This window comes from Silene latifolia, chromosome 2 (genome assembly GCF_048544455.1).
Source record: "Silene latifolia isolate original U9 population chromosome 2, ASM4854445v1, whole genome shotgun sequence".
Lineage (NCBI taxonomy): Eukaryota > Viridiplantae > Streptophyta > Magnoliopsida > Caryophyllales > Caryophyllaceae > Silene > Silene latifolia.
In genome coordinates this window covers 115,691,385-115,710,549 of record NC_133527.1, presented here as the reverse complement: position 1 = coordinate 115,710,549, position 19,165 = coordinate 115,691,385, and the positions used below count along the sequence as shown (strand labels likewise).

The 19,165-nt window shown below is 34.3% G+C and overlaps 1 protein-coding gene across 2 annotated transcripts; it reads right to left on the bottom strand.

Moving 5' to 3' along the window:
• Nucleotides 1-10,800: 10,800 nt before the first annotated feature.
• On the bottom strand, nt 10,801-15,528 carry LOC141630076 (GDSL esterase/lipase At5g45670-like). Of its 2 annotated transcripts, none has more exons than XM_074442956.1 (5): nt 15,208-15,528; nt 14,938-15,062; nt 13,983-14,228; nt 11,191-11,446; nt 10,801-11,106 (listed from the first exon to the last, which is right to left on the bottom strand). In XM_074442956.1, the coding sequence occupies exons 1-5, from the start codon at nt 15,446-15,448 to the stop codon at nt 10,883-10,885; spliced, it is 1,092 nt and encodes a 363-aa protein (XP_074299057.1). In that variant the 5' UTR covers nt 15,449-15,528; the 3' UTR covers nt 10,801-10,882. The 2 variants fall into 2 exon arrangements, with proteins under 2 accessions (XP_074299057.1, XP_074299060.1); XM_074442959.1 differs by having other exon boundaries at nt 14,938-14,972.
• Nucleotides 15,529-19,165: the final 3,637 nt, after the last annotated feature.

Below are 19,165 nucleotides of genomic sequence, written 5' to 3'. Positions count from 1 at the left end.
TCCGGGCATTAGAGTGTGGCACAAGGTCATCGGGAATACTATAATTGCAAGAAAAGACACTAATCACTTTACAAAGCTCGATTTTGTTCTACTTGAGTCGGCCTTAAATGTTGGAAGGAAATTCACTAAGCCTTACAATGCTCTAAGGCTTTTGGTGGAAAGATGGCTCAATGTTGATTGTGGTAAGGAAGGCACCGCTTTTATCATAAATGGAGGTCTAGTTACTCTCTTGGCCAAGTACTTTGATCCAAATTTCAACAAGGATAACACCTATGTGGCAATCAAAGGGGGTCATCTCATTGACATGGATGCCATGATTAACAAGTACAAGTGGGTCAAGCATAACTCTCTTGACACCAACTATGGGTGGCTCACCAATGATGCTAGATCTTTCACTTTGCCTTCCAAGATATGCCGCTTGAGTGCTCATCGAACAAACTACCTACTTCCACTCTCAAAAGGCGCCGAGTACATCATCCGTCAACAAAGGGGCGAAATTGAAGAGCCCTCCTCCTCCATTGTCACACCACCCTATCTATTCAAATATCAAGAGTTCAAACCCGATGGTGTTAAAGTGGGCAATGACTACATGACTCTACTTATGCAAGAGATGCATAAACAAGCTTACAATGATCGAGTAGATGCATACTTGGCCCAATATACACCCCTCCTTCATTTAGCTAGGCAAGGACTACTTGATCCTTCATGTCCTTTGCCTAGTTGGGCGGATAGGGAAGTCTTCTTTCCAAGCACATCTAGGGGTGAAAGACCGAGTGAAGATGGGAATGTCGATGATGAGGTTGATGATGATGACGGTGTTGATGAAGAGGTAGATGATGAAGAATAAGAGGCTAATGAAGATGATGAAGGAAGTGAGCAAAGAAGTGAAGAGGGAAGTGGTGATGAGTCCGCTTCTATGGAGGAAAATGATGACAATGATGATATGGTGGAGGACTAGCAAGCTTTGGAGGCTCCTACCCTCTTGAGGTTTGTCTACTTCTTTCTTTGTTTTATTTATTTTTATCTTGATCATAGTTGGAGAGTCCTAGTAACATGAGGACTAACACCTCGACCCCATTGAGGTGTTCTTTTATTGTTCCCATTGAAAAATCCAAAATGACAATTTAGTTTCATGCATTGCATCTAGTGTGCATGAACTACCCCATAATTTAAGACATTAGAAATAATGTCTATCTCGGTTTGGGGAAGTACATGCATACGCAACGAGAGATAATCTAAATTACACTCTCCGTCATAAACAAAAACCCATGCATCATGTAGTGTAGATTAGTATAGCTTGCATTTAGTATAGAATTCATGCATCATACTTGCATAATTTCCTATCATTTTGGCCATTGAGGACAATGCCCATATTAGTGTGGGGATGGGAAATTCTAACTTAACTTTTATTCAAAAACCCAAAAAAATCAAAAATTTCGAAAAAATCAAAAAAATTGAAAAATTTGAAAATCCAAAAACAAGTTCATTTTCTTTGTAGTATAGACTTGTATATATTGTTGTATATATTGTGTTTGTTCTATCCGTGTTCACATTTATCGACTACGCCACATCCGAGACATGAGGATATTGAAGACCGCATGGTATGATCTTTCCAATCTCCTTTTTCCTCTTTATGTTAATGACTATGTGGCTTTATTTTGATTGATGCGGTATAACAATGTGAATTTAGGACTTGCATTTAGATTATATGGCATATTAGTTGGTAGAATCATTTGCATTATGATGTATATGTGTTAGTTGCATCATGGCATGTAGTTGCATGTTAGAAAATTTTGCGAAACCGTCTACTTGGGAAGCTTGACAAGTGTATATAGGCCCTACTAGATGCTTTTTCTTCTTAAGACTTTGCTTGTTAGAATACTTGTAAAACACCCTAGGATGTGTCATGCTAGTATCCTTTGACCCTTGGATTAAGGCCTAGTCAAGAGTACCTTGTGGTGTGATAACTCCTTGACTACCGTTTATTCCAAGGTGACCCTTGAAACCATGCATGCATCCATCATCCATGTTCTACCACATTTTTGTCATCAAAGGGAATGGGCACAAAAATAAATTGATTTGAGTTAAATGAAATGAAAAGTGAAAGAAAGTTTGCAAAATGTATCAAATGAAAAGAGGAGCAAAAATAGACTCCTATGCTTCAAATATAAGGCACCCTCACTACATATGGGGTGACTTTGAAAATGTTCAAAAAGAAATGCAAAAGGTTGAAAAGTTGTCAAGTGTTGAAATGCCAAACATTAAAGAAATGGCAAAAGAAAGTGTTCTCAAATGTCAAATGCCACAAGAAATTGGGAGGGGGGAGGGGGGGGGAACAAAAACAAAAGCAAACTCCCAAAATGAAACTCAAATATCTATTGGTCCCTTTATCCATCGTATCCATTTTTGTGCATGGTAGAGAGGGGACGACCCTTCTTCTTGTCTAGGCAAGAGGGGGAATTCCACGATCCTGGGGGGAAACAAAAACAAAAGCAAACTCCCAAAATGAAACTCAAATATCTATTGATCCCTTTATCCATCGTATCCATTTTTGTGCATGGTAGAGAGGGGACGACCCTTCTTCTTGTCTAGGCAAGAGGGGGAATTCCACGATCCTGGGGGGAAACAAAAACAAAAGCAAACTCCCAAAATGAAACTCAAATATCTATTGATCCCTTTATCCATCGTATCCATTTTTGTGCATGGTAGAGAGGGGACGACCCTTCTTCTTGTCTAGGCAAGAGGGGGAATTCCACGATCCTCCAGTGTTTCTAACACCATAGGAAGCCTACTCTTGACAAAAGCATTTAACGATTGAGGACAAAGGTACCCTAGCTTGACACAATTTGGAGGTGATTTATTGGTATCCTTCTAGGCTTAGTAGTTTGAAGAAATTGTATCTATGAAGGAGTGTGTACCCTTGAATTGCTTCCCTTGTAGATAATTTTCGCCACTTAGATGAGGAAAGTGGCTATTCTTTGGTAGATGCATCCATTACTTGATTTTGTGTGCTTTAATGTTTGGATGTGTCGCCATTTTGGCAAGACCCACCTTGCCTTGCAAGAAGGCACCCTACCTCATGGTTGTCTTGTTGTGAGTTGAAGGGGCGGAGTGAGACCCGCTAATTGTCTCATATCGGTTATGCTATTAGGTTAGTTTAAATAACGGTCCTAGTCTTTGTCACCTCTTTACTCGGGACGAGCAAAGGTTCGGTTTGGGGATATTTGATGTGACAATAATTAGAGCATATTTAGTCCCCAAATAGCCTTGTTCCCATGCTTTTTAGTGCATATTTGGGTCATTTATTGTCTTTAGTCCTTTGTTTTGCATATTCTTTGAGGTTTTGTTTCCTTGGTAGGAAAGGAGTGCAAACCTTGCATTTTCATGGCAAAATAGAGCTAAATTGATTGAATTCAATGACCAAGCATCAAAGAGAAGACAACACTAGAAGGCCTTTGTACATACTATAGTAGATGGGCAATTATGAGAAAAGATCCTTGCATCCCCGAGGAAATCCTCAAGGATTTTATGAAGAGAAAGGAAGAAAAGAAGAAAGAAAAAAGCTGTAAGACAATCCGAGCGGATTGCCCAGAATCCGCCCGTCCAGCAAGGACAATCCGAGCGTCTTCCCCCAGTGGACGCCCGTCCAGAACCAGCACAATCCGCCCGTCCACCACCACAATCCGCTCGTCCAACAAGAAGGCAATCCGCCCTTCCCGTGCCTTGGACGCTCGGATTGCGTGTCATCCATTTCGTCTTCTACTCATTCAAGGAAGGATGCGCATATTTTTCTAAGACCGGCGAAGAGGAGAACGGAGTCTCCCTTGAGACCGGCGATTCCTCAAGGACTTAATCGCCATTTAAGCCCTTAGTAAACCCTAATTTATGTAACTAATCCCCACTATAAATAACCCATTAGTCTAATTGGATTAACATGTTCTTCTTAGCAATCTTTAGTGTAGTTAATATCAATCAAATCTCTCTTTAATCTTGTAATCAACATTTAATCAAGTTTTAATACAAATTTCATTTCCTTAATCTCTCTTTGGTTCATCTTTCATTTTGGGTAATTGAAGATTATTTGGGTTATTATTGGGAGATTGACAACCTTCCAATCAATCATCAAGTACTTCTATTATTCTTTGATTTATTATTGGAATCATTAGTAGGTATAATTCTCTTAATCCTCTTTTAATTATTGTTAATTATCTTCATTTATTCATCATGTTTCACTTTGTTGGTATGATTGACAACCTTGCTAGCATGTTCAACATGATAATGAGTGAGTAGTTTCCTTAGCTAGGGTTAATGGGTAATTAGGGGAAACCAACATGGGGGATGATTCATGCTTAAATTAATATGTTTTCATAGTTTACTTGCTTGCTTGTTGTGATCTCAACTTATGCACATGTTATGTTTGATGAAATGCGAGCCTATGAATCCTTGCATTTTTTACCCATCACCTATCTTTTCAATGAGACTTGTAAGACATAAACCAACTCGAGTCTCATTAGACCATGCATATAGTTGAGTAGGAAAGATTAAGTCGACTTGTAGGTGTTGTACAATCTAATCGATTCGGCTCCGGGACCCAAACTTTCCTAGGATTGTAAGATATAAACCAACTCGATCCATCACAACAATAATTGCTTGCTTATAATTTGGGAATATGTTTGTAAGATCAATTCTCATGAATCTCCTATGACACCCTAGTGCCTTTTATCAATTGTTTACATCCCTTTTTAATCATCTTGCTTGTTTACTCTTATTGCTATTTAGTTTAGTGATCTTCTACTTCAAACCCCAAATTGTGACACCCCTAGACACCACTAGTTGCAATTGAAAATCTCATCTCAATTCCCGTCCCTTGGGATCCAACCTTTACTTACCTCTTTACTAATTGTAGAGTTGTTTGTGGAGTTATAAACTGTGTTTTGGTCTAGGTGCTCCTAACCAGAAAACTAAACCCTCACAAGGGAACACGACCAACGTTTGTATAAACTTAACTTCATTTCCGCATTCTTTATTTATGTTTTAGATTTTAATGAACCCGCGCTTTAAACTTTAAAAGTTTCAAAAATTTCCTAAATTTCCACTTTAATTTATTAGTTATATTTTCCGCATTATCGCGGGGTGTCACAATAGTTCCTTAAGTTAAGGAAGATAAGGTTCCCTTCTTTAAAGAAAAGTATATGTATACTTTCTTTGAGTCAAAAGAGCTTAAATGTTTCACAAATTCTCATTATAGACGACGCATATCCGTCTATAGCTATAGACAGGCCAAATATCCACCCACTTTAAGCAAAATGGGCCAATTGTCACCACCTTAACGCCAAATATCACCAGTGCCATTTCCTAAGCTACAACAGGTAGTTTATCACATGGAAATGGTACTGGTGACATTTTGCGTTAAGGTGGTGACATTTGGCCCATTTTGCTTAAAGTGAGTGGATATTTGGCCTATCTATAGTTATAGACAAATATCCCCCGTCTATATTGAGACGCTTTGTAAATGTTTTCATATGATAAAGTATGTTTCTCTCACAATTTTGCTTAAGGTAGTGTTTGGAAACGCGGAATTGATTTCTTTTTCCTGATTTCAATTGTAGAAATCAAAAAGTTTAAATTCAATTCCAAATTCAATTCTAAAAGTTCGTTTGGAAAAACCCATGGAATTTGAATTTTAATTGGGTCAGACGGATATGGGCCGAGGTCACCAAAAAACAAATTATTTGAAAAAAACAAATATTGTCACGAAAAAAATTTGTGATCGAAAAAAAAATCATAAATAAAAATATTGTGATGAAATTTGCATAAAAATATGTAAATAGAGTGATGGAATTGAAATGATTACTATATAGTAGGAATTTGAGAGGCTAAAAAATGAACTAGGTTTGAATTGGTGAGGAATTGAGTCTAATTCCAATTTCAAATTCTAGGGGTTTCCAGACGTTTGAAATGTCTTAATTATGGAATTCAATACCAATTTTAAGTTGCCAAACATGCCATAAAAGATTTCTGAAATGAAAATTGTAAAAATTTGTAAGCTTGAAATTTGAAAAGTTATCTCCACCGTTGTATCAGAAAACAAAGTGCATTGCACTGTTGCATGGTTTTGCAGTCACTTGACAAATTGAGTATGTTACACTACCTCGTTTACAACATTTTACTTAGGCTAGGAATATTATTCATCTTGATTGTTCTTGCACCATCTTGAGCAGTAATTGTAATCTTCAAATGCTATTAACAATAACTAAGAAGAAAACCATTAAATGACAATGAAATTTGGCATCATCAACCGACACAAGATACACAAGATAAAATAAGTTACAAGAGATAGAAATAATATATACTGAATATACACTAGATTATTTCTTAACAAAATGGACATCGATCTACAACTCTAAATGAGTGTCTCGTTCAAGTGGTTGTGGTCCCCAAGAAGGAAAGGCGGCCCACTGTGGTACTAAATGATAAAACGAATTGATAACCATCAAGTAGAGCTGGCCATCAGCACGGGCTGACCCGGCCCGCCTTGGCCCCTTATTTTATGCAACTTGATCCGACTCGGCCCGGCCTTAGCTCGCCGATTGTCCGGGGCCTGGCCCGGGTCCTAAAATTCCAGCTTGGCACGCCCTTGGCCTGCTATTTTAGCAAAAATAAATAAATTGGTAAGGCCCGCCTCGGGGCCTGGCCCACCCTTGGCATATCCTAGCCCGGCCCGCCCTCCCCCTGGCATGGCCCGAGCCTGACCTGGAGAGCCCGACCCGCCCCCAGCCAGCCCGGCCCGAGTACAGGTCCAAAGTCATGATTGAGTTTGGCATCTGCATAATAGTAAACTTAACACCGCCAAAAAAGACCGCTTCTAATTTTCCTTAATAGACCAAAAGTTTGAGCAATTGGCATTTAATTCACATTGGATTTTTTTATTTGGATTGTTATTCGGTGTTCTTTCAAATCACAATCTACCGTGAAGATCAAGAAAAAACGACATTCGTATGTCTTAATTGTACGTTCACGAATTGTAGGATTAGTGGGATATCATATATGATATACATATTTTTTTTTTATTTGTGAAATTATTGTTAAAGGACCCATAAATCTTATCTTTATTAATACAAAAACATTTAAAGCATTCTCATGAAGACACATAACCATTTGCAGTTTTTTCCCCCAAAAAATACAGTAAGTAATGGTGTGCCTCACCACTTTTATTTAATTTGCCTCAATTAGCTTCTTTTGCAAGTTTACGTGTATTTCCTTTTTTTTCTCCCTTTTTTATATTAATATTTTTCTTTTATTTCTTTCTCTGATATAATGTTGTATTGTATTGAAAGCTTGGGTAAAAGAACATGAGAGAACATTGGATTTAACAAATGAGTTAAACGGGCGAGTTAGGGGGCGGATAAATACAGAAAAAAATTATGGGTTGGGTGTATTTTAGGTCGGGTAAATTACGGGTCAAATACATACGGGTTTCAAGTTGGTTTAGGTCTAAAAACGGGTAGTTCAACGCCTATTTGTATCATCTTTTAAAAACTTTTCTACTACGTTGTTTTAATATAATCCGTATTTTGCCCACTTGAAATTTTTATAATAGGTACATATTCACCTAGATGTTTACATTTATATTATTCGGTGAGCACTATTTTAATGAAACATAAACATCTAGGTTAATAGGAGGGGTACTATTTTGTAAATAGTAGTAGTATTTGATATGTAGCTATTGTCGATTTTTTTAATATAATATATAATAATCCTCAAATTCGTGTGCTTGATGGCAGGGCCTAATTAAGAAATTTGATAGTTGTTGAAGTTAATAACCAAGTACTTTGCAATACGATGAAATTATGTGACTTCGTCAACTCTACGTGTTGGATACATCGGTCTTAAGAACAAAGTGAAATGTGCGAGTAATATAGACGTGAGATCTTATTACCAAATAATTTGAAGAAAAAATGAAAATTGATTGATCTAAAGTTAAAATGTAATACTAACTCTGGATTTATATTTTCTTCCATTTCCTAAAATTTCCTTCGTATAATATGAGAAGTGAGAAGAAAACTATATTACAAAGGGAGTACAATACAAATTTTATCTATGAGAATGCAAGTTATGACATTTATAAAATATGTTTTATATAACATATGGAATATCGCGTCTATATATAACAATTGTTAATTAGTACTAACACGTACATCACAAATTTACAATTATAGAAAACAGACCCGTGCAATTTGCACAGGTATGAAACTAGTTAAACAAAATATGAAAATAAGAGAATAGTTGATATTTGTAATTATTAAGCTACAGTTGATATGCATATCTTATCTTAATAAATAGAAGAACATTTAACCCCTCCTCCTTCGTCCACGTCACCATATTCAACCTTTTTTTTTATAAAAAAACAGTAAAGATGGAACCCGCCGCAAAGAATCTGGATTTAATTTCTAAAAAAACCATTTTGTACGTAAATATTTACGCTTAGGTTTTGTACGTAAATATTAATAAATAATTTAAATCAAGAATAGTTCAGTCTAAATTTTTACACATACTCCGTAATAAATTACAATACCAACAATAATAATAAAGCACAATAATTGTTTTTATAATAAATCATACTGCAAGTGCCCAGATCTGTTAATGCAACCAAAAATGCAAACTAATCTTAGTGTTAAACAATTAATCCGATAAATTAATCAGAAAAATAATCTTACTTATCCAATTAATCACACAAAATTTCAATTTAACTACATAATGTGAAACAACTAAAAAAATTAATTTTTAATAAACAACTATGATAAATTTCGTCCAAGATATCATATGCTGGAGAAAGAAATCGCACAATTAAAGAGAGTAATAATTTGATCAAACTCATTCATCGAATTATTCTTTTAGATTAATAATTCACACACCACATAAATTAATACACCACAGAAAAATTTTAAAAAAAAAGATTTAAAAAAGTAAAAGATTTGCTGATTTGAGAGTAGAAATATACTTACAAAAAATTTTAAATCTAGATTTTTTTAAAAAACAATTATGAAAAAAGATAATTATATTTGAGCAAATATAATATAAAAACCTAAATCACCAATAACTATTGCTTTTGTCGACAACCAGGGGTACATGCGTGGATCCTCGACATACATATCGAGGTGTTAATAATGTTATTGAAATTTAATCAATTGAAAAATTAAGTTTAGTTTTGAGAAGAATTTTTAAGAGAGGGGCTGTAAAAATAAATTAATGAGAGATGTTTAATATGAAATAACTTTTGAGTTTTGAAGGAAGGAATGAAAATATGTCTAACAAGAGGCGGTGTGGATAAAGACTAGGAGTGTGAGAGTTAGGGTTGTTAATTTATCTCTAATTTGTTATGTGAACGGAACAGCTTTTCAAGTGGAATGGGTTGAGGTCCTGAGGATTTGAGGATTTGAGGTGGTGGAAGGATTTTTAAAAAAAGAATTTGTTTATCATAAAAAAATCAGAGATAAATATGTGCAAAATGTGAAATATTGAATGTTATAAATATTTAAATACAAAAGATCATGTTCATTTATAATTTATCATGTCCATACCTATATCCTATAAGCTATAGTATATGCTAAAAATACCAAGCATTATTATAGGAAATATATTTTAGGCGGGAAAAATTGGAGTTTCGCCAATTCATTTAGTAAATAAGGGATGGAAGAAAATCAATCTTATTTGTTTCTTTAATTAAGGAAGTGCTTTTGGAGGGAAAACATTTCATAATCCTTATTCTTTTAGCATAAGGGGATTCTGGTTCAAAAAAGGGTACCACGTGTGCAAAGTGACAAGTAAAAAAATATCGTATACTACTGCCTCCCAGTCACTATAATGTTCCCTCTTTCCCGAAACGGATTATTCAACTAATGTTCCCCTTTCTATTTTTAGAAACTTTTACTCTTATTTTATTCATTTCTCTCTCCTATCAGCAAAGCCCACACAACTCTTTTACTCCTATTTTATTACTTTTCTTTATGTTTTGGCCCCACAATTCTTTATTTAATTACCAATAATTCATCCCTCTCTCATATCACCAACCCACACAACTCTTTTACTCTTATTTTAATATTTTTCCTTAAGTATTGTGCCCATATCAAATGGGAACAATATAGTGACTGGGAGCGAGTACTATTTACGTGCATTTCCGTCTATTTTTTAGGCATTGTTTTTTAGGGGAGAGCATTGTAATGGCATTCAAAAAGCAACTTATGCAAATTTGTGGGCATATATAAATAATCAATTTTAATATTGAAAAATAAAATGCAGATATTATACAACTACGGGGCAAGAAAGTTCGTATTCAATGGAATAGGACAGATAGGGTGCAGCCCAAATGAGTTGGCTCAAAGAAGCCCAGATGGGAAGACATGCGATGATAGAATTAATTCTGCTAATCGGATTTTCAATGCTGGCCTTAAGTCTCTTGTAGACCAACTTAACAACCAATTTTCTGATGCTCGATTTATATACATTAACAAGTGCTCAACCCCCCGTGATGTACTCCTAACTTTACTTTGTTTGTTTATTTATACATTGCTCCTTTCTTCCAAAAAAAAAACACACTATAACTTTAGAATATAATTTTATGAAATTCTGTTTTTAAAATTTTGAAATTTAGTCAAACACTATTTAAAACAAGTTTAATAAGCAATCCCGTGTAATTTTGCACGGGTTAAAACTAGTTTCTTATAATACAAAAAGAAGAGGATAGAAATAAAAGCAAAAACAAGAAAAAAAAAGTTTCTTAAACAATGGTTTAAACTGAGAATCAAAATGTGTGTCTGTAGTATACGATAATTCTCTATAACAATCATTCTTGTTTAATATAGATGATCAAGTTTAACACTGGTTAAATTTGGGCCAACCTCTCGATGTCAAAAGGGTAAGCATCTGATGGCTTTTGTGACCTAAATGACCTCCTCCCAATTATTACATTTGCTGCATCTCCCGGATGAAATGCATCCCAGAATATGTATTCGTTTCTATTAAGACAAGGTGCTTGAAAGGGTAAACACGTAATTTGACCATTGTTCCTCCCTACTCCACAACATCCAGTATTTGTGTTGGTGAAGCCTGAAATTCCCGTAACAAATATTTAGTGTAATAGTATTATTGATATGAATATGTAGTTAATAAAGTGGAAAATAGAGGACATACCAAAAGCGGAAGGATTGTTAATCAAGTCTTGGAACATGTCATAGACGTTAATGTATATAAATCGAGCATCAGAAAATTGGTTGTTAAGTTGGTCTACAAGAGACTTAAGGCCAGCATTGAAAATCCGATTAGCAGAATTAATTCTATCATCGCATGTCTTCCCATCTGGGCTTCTTTGAGCCAACTCATTTGGGCTGCACCCTATCTGTCCTATTCCATTGAATACGAACTTTCTTGCCCCGTAGTTGTACAATATCTGCATTTTATTTTTCAATATTAAAATTGATTATTTATATATGCCCACAAATTTGCATAAGTTGCTTTTTGAATGCCATTACAATGCTCTCCCCTAAAAAACAATGCCTAAAAAATAGGCGGAAATGCACGTAAATAGTACTCGCTCCCAGTCACTATATTGTTCCCATTTGATATGGGCACAATACTTAAGGAAAAATATTAAAATAGGAGTAAAAGAGTTGTGTAGGTTGGTGATATGAGAGAGGGATGAATTATTGGTAATTAAATAAAGAATTGTGGGGCCAAAACATAAAGAAAAGTAATAAAATAGGAGTAAAAGAGTTGTGTGGGCTTTGGTGATAGGAGAGAGAAATGAATAAAATAAGGGTAAAAGTTTCTAAAAATAGAAAGGGGAACATTAGTTGAATAATCCGTTTCGGGAAAGAGGGAACATTATAGTGACTGGGAGGCAGTAGTATACGATATTTTTTTACTTGTCACTTTGCACACGTGGTACCCTTTTTTGAACCAGAATCCCCTTATGCTAAAAGAATAAGGATTATGAAATGTTTTCCCTCCAAAAGCACTTCCTTAATTAAAGAAACAAATAAGATTGATTTTCTTCCATCCCTTATTTACTAAATGAATTGGCGAAACTTCAATTTTTCCCGCCTAAAATATATTTCCTATAATAATGCTTGCTATTTTTAGCATATACTATAACTTATAGGCTATAGGTATGGACATGATAAATTATAAATGAACATGATCTTTTGTATTTAAATATTTATAACATTCAATATTTCACATTTTGCACATATTTATCTCTGATTTTTTTATGATAAACAAATTCTTTTTTTAAAAAACTTTATGATAAAAATTTATTGATTTTTTATGATAAAAAGTTGTGGCTAAAAAATATGTTATTAGTAAATATTTGTTAAAAATTCATTGAGTTTTTATGATAAAAAGTTGCGGCTAAAAATATGTTGTTAGTAAATATTCGTAAATTAACATCATTAATTTCTCGGTAAAAAACAAAAAAAAAAAAAAAAAAAAAAAAACTTTCCCAAAAAATACTCATTTCATTACTTCTTAAGATTTAAATTTTTATTTTTCTAATCAAAATACAATGAGGAGAAACATGAAAAATAAATAAATTGTCAACTTAAATTCCATAAATAATATACTGAAAAGTAAAACTCTATAGATACCGTGCATACATTACACGGGGTCTATACTAGTTAACCATTATTTATTTTTATCATATTTTCTTTTCATCAAAGTATAATTTTGTTTAACAAAATATAACTATTGATTAAAATAAAATAAATTTGATGTACTCATAAATTCTATATATTGCTAAATTTTTAATTTGGAGCTATTATTAATGATTGAGCGCATAATTACCTGTAGAAAATAAAACTATAAGCTCATATTATTAAGTTATATGATGATTTTTTTTTTTAGAAAATTTATAAATAGACATCTTTAATAGACACATTTGCTTTCTATTTTTCCTCCAATCAAAATACTTAGGCGTGAAATATGAAAATTAATAACGTCTCGATTTAACCTATAACTAAAACACGCTAAAAATAACAACCCTATATATACCACGCATGCATTGCGCGAGATCTAAACTAGTATTTTAACACACCAATACACCAGACTACATGTTTATGAGTTAATAAAAGATTATACTAGATTTTACTCCCTCTTGAAATCAACTTTTTTAAAATGACTCCCTTTTAAAATTGTTTTTAAAAATTACTCCCTGTATTTTTTTTTTGCTAAAATTACTCCTTTAAATTACATTTTTTCCTAAAATTGCTTCAAAACTCCAATTTAAGTTGACTTATTTTCCATGTTTTTGAACTCCGCCTACATTTGTCTACATAGTTATACCTTTCAAAGTATAGATTGACTAAGCCACAAGCGGAATAACTCCAAAAACAGACTAAATAACTCACTTAAAGTGGTATTTGAAGCAATTTTAGTAAAAAATGCAACTTAATAGAGTAATTTTAGCAACAAGTTTCAAAAAAGGGAGTAATTTTATCTTGAGAACAAGTTCCAGATAATGCTAGGATATATTATTTTCAAATTGACCGACTTAAATGACTTTGGTTTGAAAAAAAGATCGGTTTTTTACACTCATTCTCAAAGTTTTTGTTTGTTTAAAATGACATATACCACGTGTAAAATGTCAAATATCTAGAGTACTATGTGAATTTCTTTAATAAAAGATCGGCAATCAGTGACGAAAATAGGAAGTCATGGGCCACCTACTAAGAACTCAAAAATTTAAATTTTTTGGAAAATAAAATATTGTATTCATTCATCAGCTGGTCTCCCTTGAGACGGATCATTTGATCTTTTTAAACTAAGTAGTCATAATTAAGCCGTAAAACTAGCTAAAACATTGTGGTTACATTTAAAATGGTCACAAAATCTCGTCTTTGTAAAAAGACGAAAATGGTCAATTTAAAACAAGAATTTGTATTCATTAAAATTTAGCTTGCTGAATTAATAATGAAGTTGAGAAATGTTACCCTAATTTTCTGAGCATACTGTTGGAGAAGAACTTGAGCATACTGTTGAGGAGTGTACTGTCGACTAGAACGGTAAACAGTGGGCATAAAGTAATTGTTAAGGTAATCATTGCTACCAAGTCCAATTGAGTAAATGCATTTGCTGAGATAACTTGCTGCCTGGTTTTCACTTCCTAGTATTTGTACCACTTGTGACACTGTGTTTTGGTAATTTATTACCTGCCTTCCGAATGTTATCCTTCCTCCCTGCATTCATTACCCATGTATCTTCTCTTAAATTTATACTCCATCATTAATTGTTATGGGTTAGACTATTACCCTTTCTAGTGTTAGACTAATACCGTAGGAAAGTCGCTTAGCCACTAAGCAACTCCTGACTCCGCTATAGTAACAAAACTTTTTTTTTTTTTTTTTTTTTTTTTTTTTTTTTTTTTTTTTTTTTTTGTAATTAACTTTACCATGTAGAATTAACCTAAGCCACTTTGCTCCAAATTCAGTTTCTTTTATATTTTTCTAATTACTTGCAAGTCACTAAGGTCGTTGAGCTACCAAGCGACTGAAGCCCAAGTCACTCAATTGGGACTTGCTATGTGGTATAGCTTCATGTCCCTATCCTAGGTGAACACATTTTCGTATATATTATTCTTTTAAATGAACCCAACTACGTTAATTTCTTTATAATTATTGAACATTATTTTGGAGAAAAAACTCTAAAAAATTTTCATGTACAGAGTAAGTCGCAGTTACGGTAATTATTGTAGAAAACATCCGACTTTAATTTCTTAAGAGTAACTACTCGAATGATTTGGATCTACAATATCTTAACTATGAGTTTTATGAGGTACATTTATTATACATATATACCCTTACGAGTTACGAGCATGGTAGTCATTGTAACATTTATTGATATATAAGATGTAATAAGTGAATTGAAATAACACAAATAATGACTTACTAACTGTCGGCCTGTTTCATCCCTAATGCCAGCAGCTGCAGATGCATAATTCACCCCTCTTAATACTTGTTGCCCACTAACTTGTGAATATGGTGGAATATAGTCGTCAAATCCCAGAAGCTCAGCTGCATGCATCACCACCCATTTTCATGATTAGGGTAAAATTATCATCCATGCATAATATTATGTTAATTACGTGAGTTGCTATAAAATATATTACGAAATACAGAAGAAAAGGCATAAATTCATATTAGGGTATTAAGAACTTACAGATGACGTCAATTGTGGTTTTCCCATTCGAAAATCGGCCAGTCGGTCCTCTAGGGAAATCAATACCGTAAGGCAGGTAATTAGATTTAGCCAAAGAAACAATATTATTATTATTACCATTATCAACCAAGGAATCTCCAAAAATGAAGTAGCATGGCACTAGTGGATCTCCATTCACTCCACTAAATGTCACCATTACTAATATCACTACAAAAATTGAACACCAAATCTTTTGGTCCATAACTTTTGACAAAATTAAATGACACTAGAGAAAAGAGAGTAAAAGAATTGCTTAAATATCCTAAGTAACACAATAATAAAAGTGAAGTGTTATTTGTGTGTCAAAATGAGATGGGGTTTCGATTGTATATATAGTATATATGTGAAGATAATTGAGAAAAAAGAGGCAGGGAGTTAATACGGGTATGGAGTTGGTTAGGACGTACATTAAATTTACGCGGACAATAGTGTGAATCTACTACTCACAAGTCAGAAATGCCATGACGACCTTCTACTACTCGTATAATTCTATAGCGTTGGCATTTTTTTATTCTTGCAACTTGTTCTTTACGGCTGCTCCGGTCTCGACTAGAGCTGGCAATCGGCTCATTGGGGTCGGTTATGGGTCGGGTTGGTTTACATCGGGTTGGGGTTAAGTTAGGGCCGTCTCAAGAAAAGTGGAGGTCTGGTGCAAAAAAACAAAATATGAGGCCTTAAATTTACAAAATTAAAGAACGTTTATGTATAAAATATTAAAGCAAATTACAAATATTATTTGAAAGGCGATTATTTCTTGTAGTTTTTCAAGAACTTGCACGACCATCCGTGAAATAAAAACCGATAAAAACAAAGTCCTCTGATAATCTGATATCCAACTCTTTCTCTTTCGTTCAATAGCAGCAAATGCAACAAATTTAGTACAATATTTAAAATTCCAAAGCAAATAAACAATAAGACAGTATCAATACTATATATTAAATCTAGAAACCAAGAGAATTCAATGTAATTAAAGAAAGTTATACAATTTAATTATACTATATAGTTCTAAATCACTAGCACCGTGTGATGAACCCGATTAAGGGATCTTAATGCAAATATTATATAGTTTGGGTTAAATTAAATTATATAGAAGTTTGATAATTTTCCTAAACATTTGTAAGAGACTAAAATATGGTTAATTTCCTTAAAATAAAATAATTAATTAAGATGGTCAAATTCCTTAAAATAAAATAATTAATTAAGATGTTCAATTTCAAGAAGACTAAAAGAAAGAAGATGCTTGATAATTTTCCTAAATATTTATAGAAGACTAAAAGATGGTCAATTTCCTTAAAATAAAATAATTAATTAAATAGAGAAGCTAGAAGAAAATGGGGAAAAATTTTAGGAAAAAACATGGTAGAGAGAGAAAGCGAAAACGGACCTAAGAACCCTAATTTTTCTCCAGCTTAATCTGAGTTAGGATCAATGGCAAATATGGTATTTAGTGATTCTCCAAATAATGAGGGACCTTCATCCTCTAAAACAAAATCAAAAACACCAAAAAAAATCAAAACAGCCTATGGTGAGGACGGGGGTCGGGAAAATTGCAGGAGGTGAGCCTTTTCCGAGTCAAAGAGTAGCACCAGGGCCTGGTTCAGCTGATGCGAGGACGATTAAGACTATGGCTGAATTGACAGGGATTTCAGTGCTGAACTTAGATGAAGGAGCAGACGAGCTGAACAACTCTAGATGGTTTCTTCGTAAAGAGGGTAAAGACATCCCAATTATGGAGACTATTGATGAAGAGGAGGAATTCACTGATTTACTTCAATTCTCCCCTGCGGATGTCAAAACTGAGGTAGATTTCTGGAACAATGCTATTTACTGTTACATCTTGGGTGTTAACCCTCCATGGGAGGTAATAGAGGACTTTGTTTACAGTATTTGGGCTCAATTTGACATTGACAGGGTGTCTTTTATGGATAATGGTATATTCTTAGTCCGATTTAAGAAAGCAGAACATAGGGAGGCTGTGCTCTCTTTTGGTCACCTAATGTTTGAAAACAAGCCGGTTATTATCAAACCATGGACTGTAGAAGTTGATTTAGTCAAGGAGAAAGTGGATGTGGTGCCTGTTTGGGTACGCCTCTCTGGAATTCCTATCAAGTTCCGGGGAGAGTGCTTGCCAAGTATAGCTGGTCTGGTTGGGAAGTTTGTGCAGAGAGATAAAGCTACTCAGGAGAAAACTAGATTACGTTTTGTTAGGGTGATGGTTGAATTACAGGTTGATAAACCACTACTAGAGAAGGTAAAATTTCTGGATGAAGAATTGGGGAAGATAGTGGAGGTGAGGGTTAATTATGAATGGCGGCCAGTATCCTGTACAGTGTGTAAGGGTATGGGGCATGGGGCTAAAAATTATAGGAAACGACCTCCAAAACCTAGAGTATAGAAAGTGCTGCAACAAGTCAAGCCAAGAACTTAGAGAGAAAAGGGAATTTTAGAGATTTAGGGTTTGAATTAAGAAGAAATAAGAAGAATGAATGAATCAAAGAAAGCATAGGAATCCCGTTATAATACGGGTACTGTAGCAACCTACTCGATCGAGTGACTCGATTACTCGATCGAGTGACCTCTACTCGATCGAGTTTCCGCTGGCAGTTCCTACGATTTCAATCTAACAACCCAACTACTAAATTGAGTAAGGTCTACTTGGTCGTGTAGGAACTCGTACTCGGTCGAATAAGGTTAAGAACTAGGTCAAAAGTTTCGATTTCGGTTAACGGTTCCTGCAAAACACCAACTCGTTCCGAGTCCAAGGTGTATTTGCAACTCATCACTGATTATTTCATCCAATTACGATCCATTAGTACTAACTCAAATGCAACACAACTATCGCATCCGAATATTGCACATATATATTACTCCATCCTATACCAACATTTTACAAAATAATTCAACTATGACTTGCTTCAACTCACATGAACATATATATATATATATATATATATATATATATATATATATATATATATATATATATATATATATATATATATATATATAGAATCAGGATCCCGTACGAACTAAATTAACGTGCGAACTGTACGAACTGAATAATACCCCCTTAGATTAAATAATCCACGGCCAAGATTACACTCCCTTTATCCTCTCAAACAAAATCTGCACCCAAACTCAATATCACTCATCCTCTCTCTTCTTCAATCTCTCTTCCCCGTGAACCCATCTACCACCACCCTTCGCAGACAGCTATCACCGGCGGCCGTCAAACCTCTTGCCGGAGACGAAGTTGTTGGGGCTGGTGTCCTCTACAAGTAGTGCAATAACATGTAAATCTCTAAAAGGATTAAAGGGTATACTTTTGTATTATAATCAGTTGGTCCACGTTTATCAATAACGGTTGGCTTGCTAGATAAGTTTGACGTTATTGTCATACAGATGGCGGTGATCAACTGGTCCCTAAAAGTCACACCTATAGGATACGTTTGAGAGATGTGACGGTATGAAAATACAGTCATGTTGATGCCAAAGTTGACTAAGCAGTTAGTCGGAGTCATTGACTAATAATTGTTGGGGCTGGTGTCCTTTACAGTTAGTGTAAGGACTTATAAATCTCTAAAAGGATCAAAGGGTATACTTTTGTATTATAATCAGTTGATCCACGTTTATCAATAACGGTTGGCTTGCTAGATAAGTTTGACGTTATTGTCATACAGATGGCGGTGATCAACTGGTCCCTAAAAGTCACACCTATAGGATACGTTTGAGAGATGTGACGGTATGAAAATACAGTCATGTTGATGCCAAAGTTGACTAAGCAGTTAGTCGGAGTCATTGACTAATAATTAGTCAAACGCGATGTTGAGATAATTATTTAATACGGATTAAATAATAATGGCTAAGGCGAATTAAGCAGTTAATTCGTAAATTAAATATAAACGATTATATTTAATTA

Bases quoted from the DNA above. Each gene is read 5' to 3' on its own strand.
- LOC141630076 (XM_074442956.1), bottom strand. From the start codon at position 15,448: ATGGACCAAAAGATTTGGTGTTCAATTTTTGTAGTGATATTAGTAATG. The intron at 11,447-13,982 runs GTAACATTTCTC...AATAAAATGCAG, and splicing joins AGTATGCTCAGAAAATTAGG to ATATTGTACAACTACGGGGC. The intron at 11,107-11,190 runs GTATGTCCTCTA...CGGGAATTTCAG, and splicing joins TAACAATCCTTCCGCTTTTG to GCTTCACCAACACAAATACT.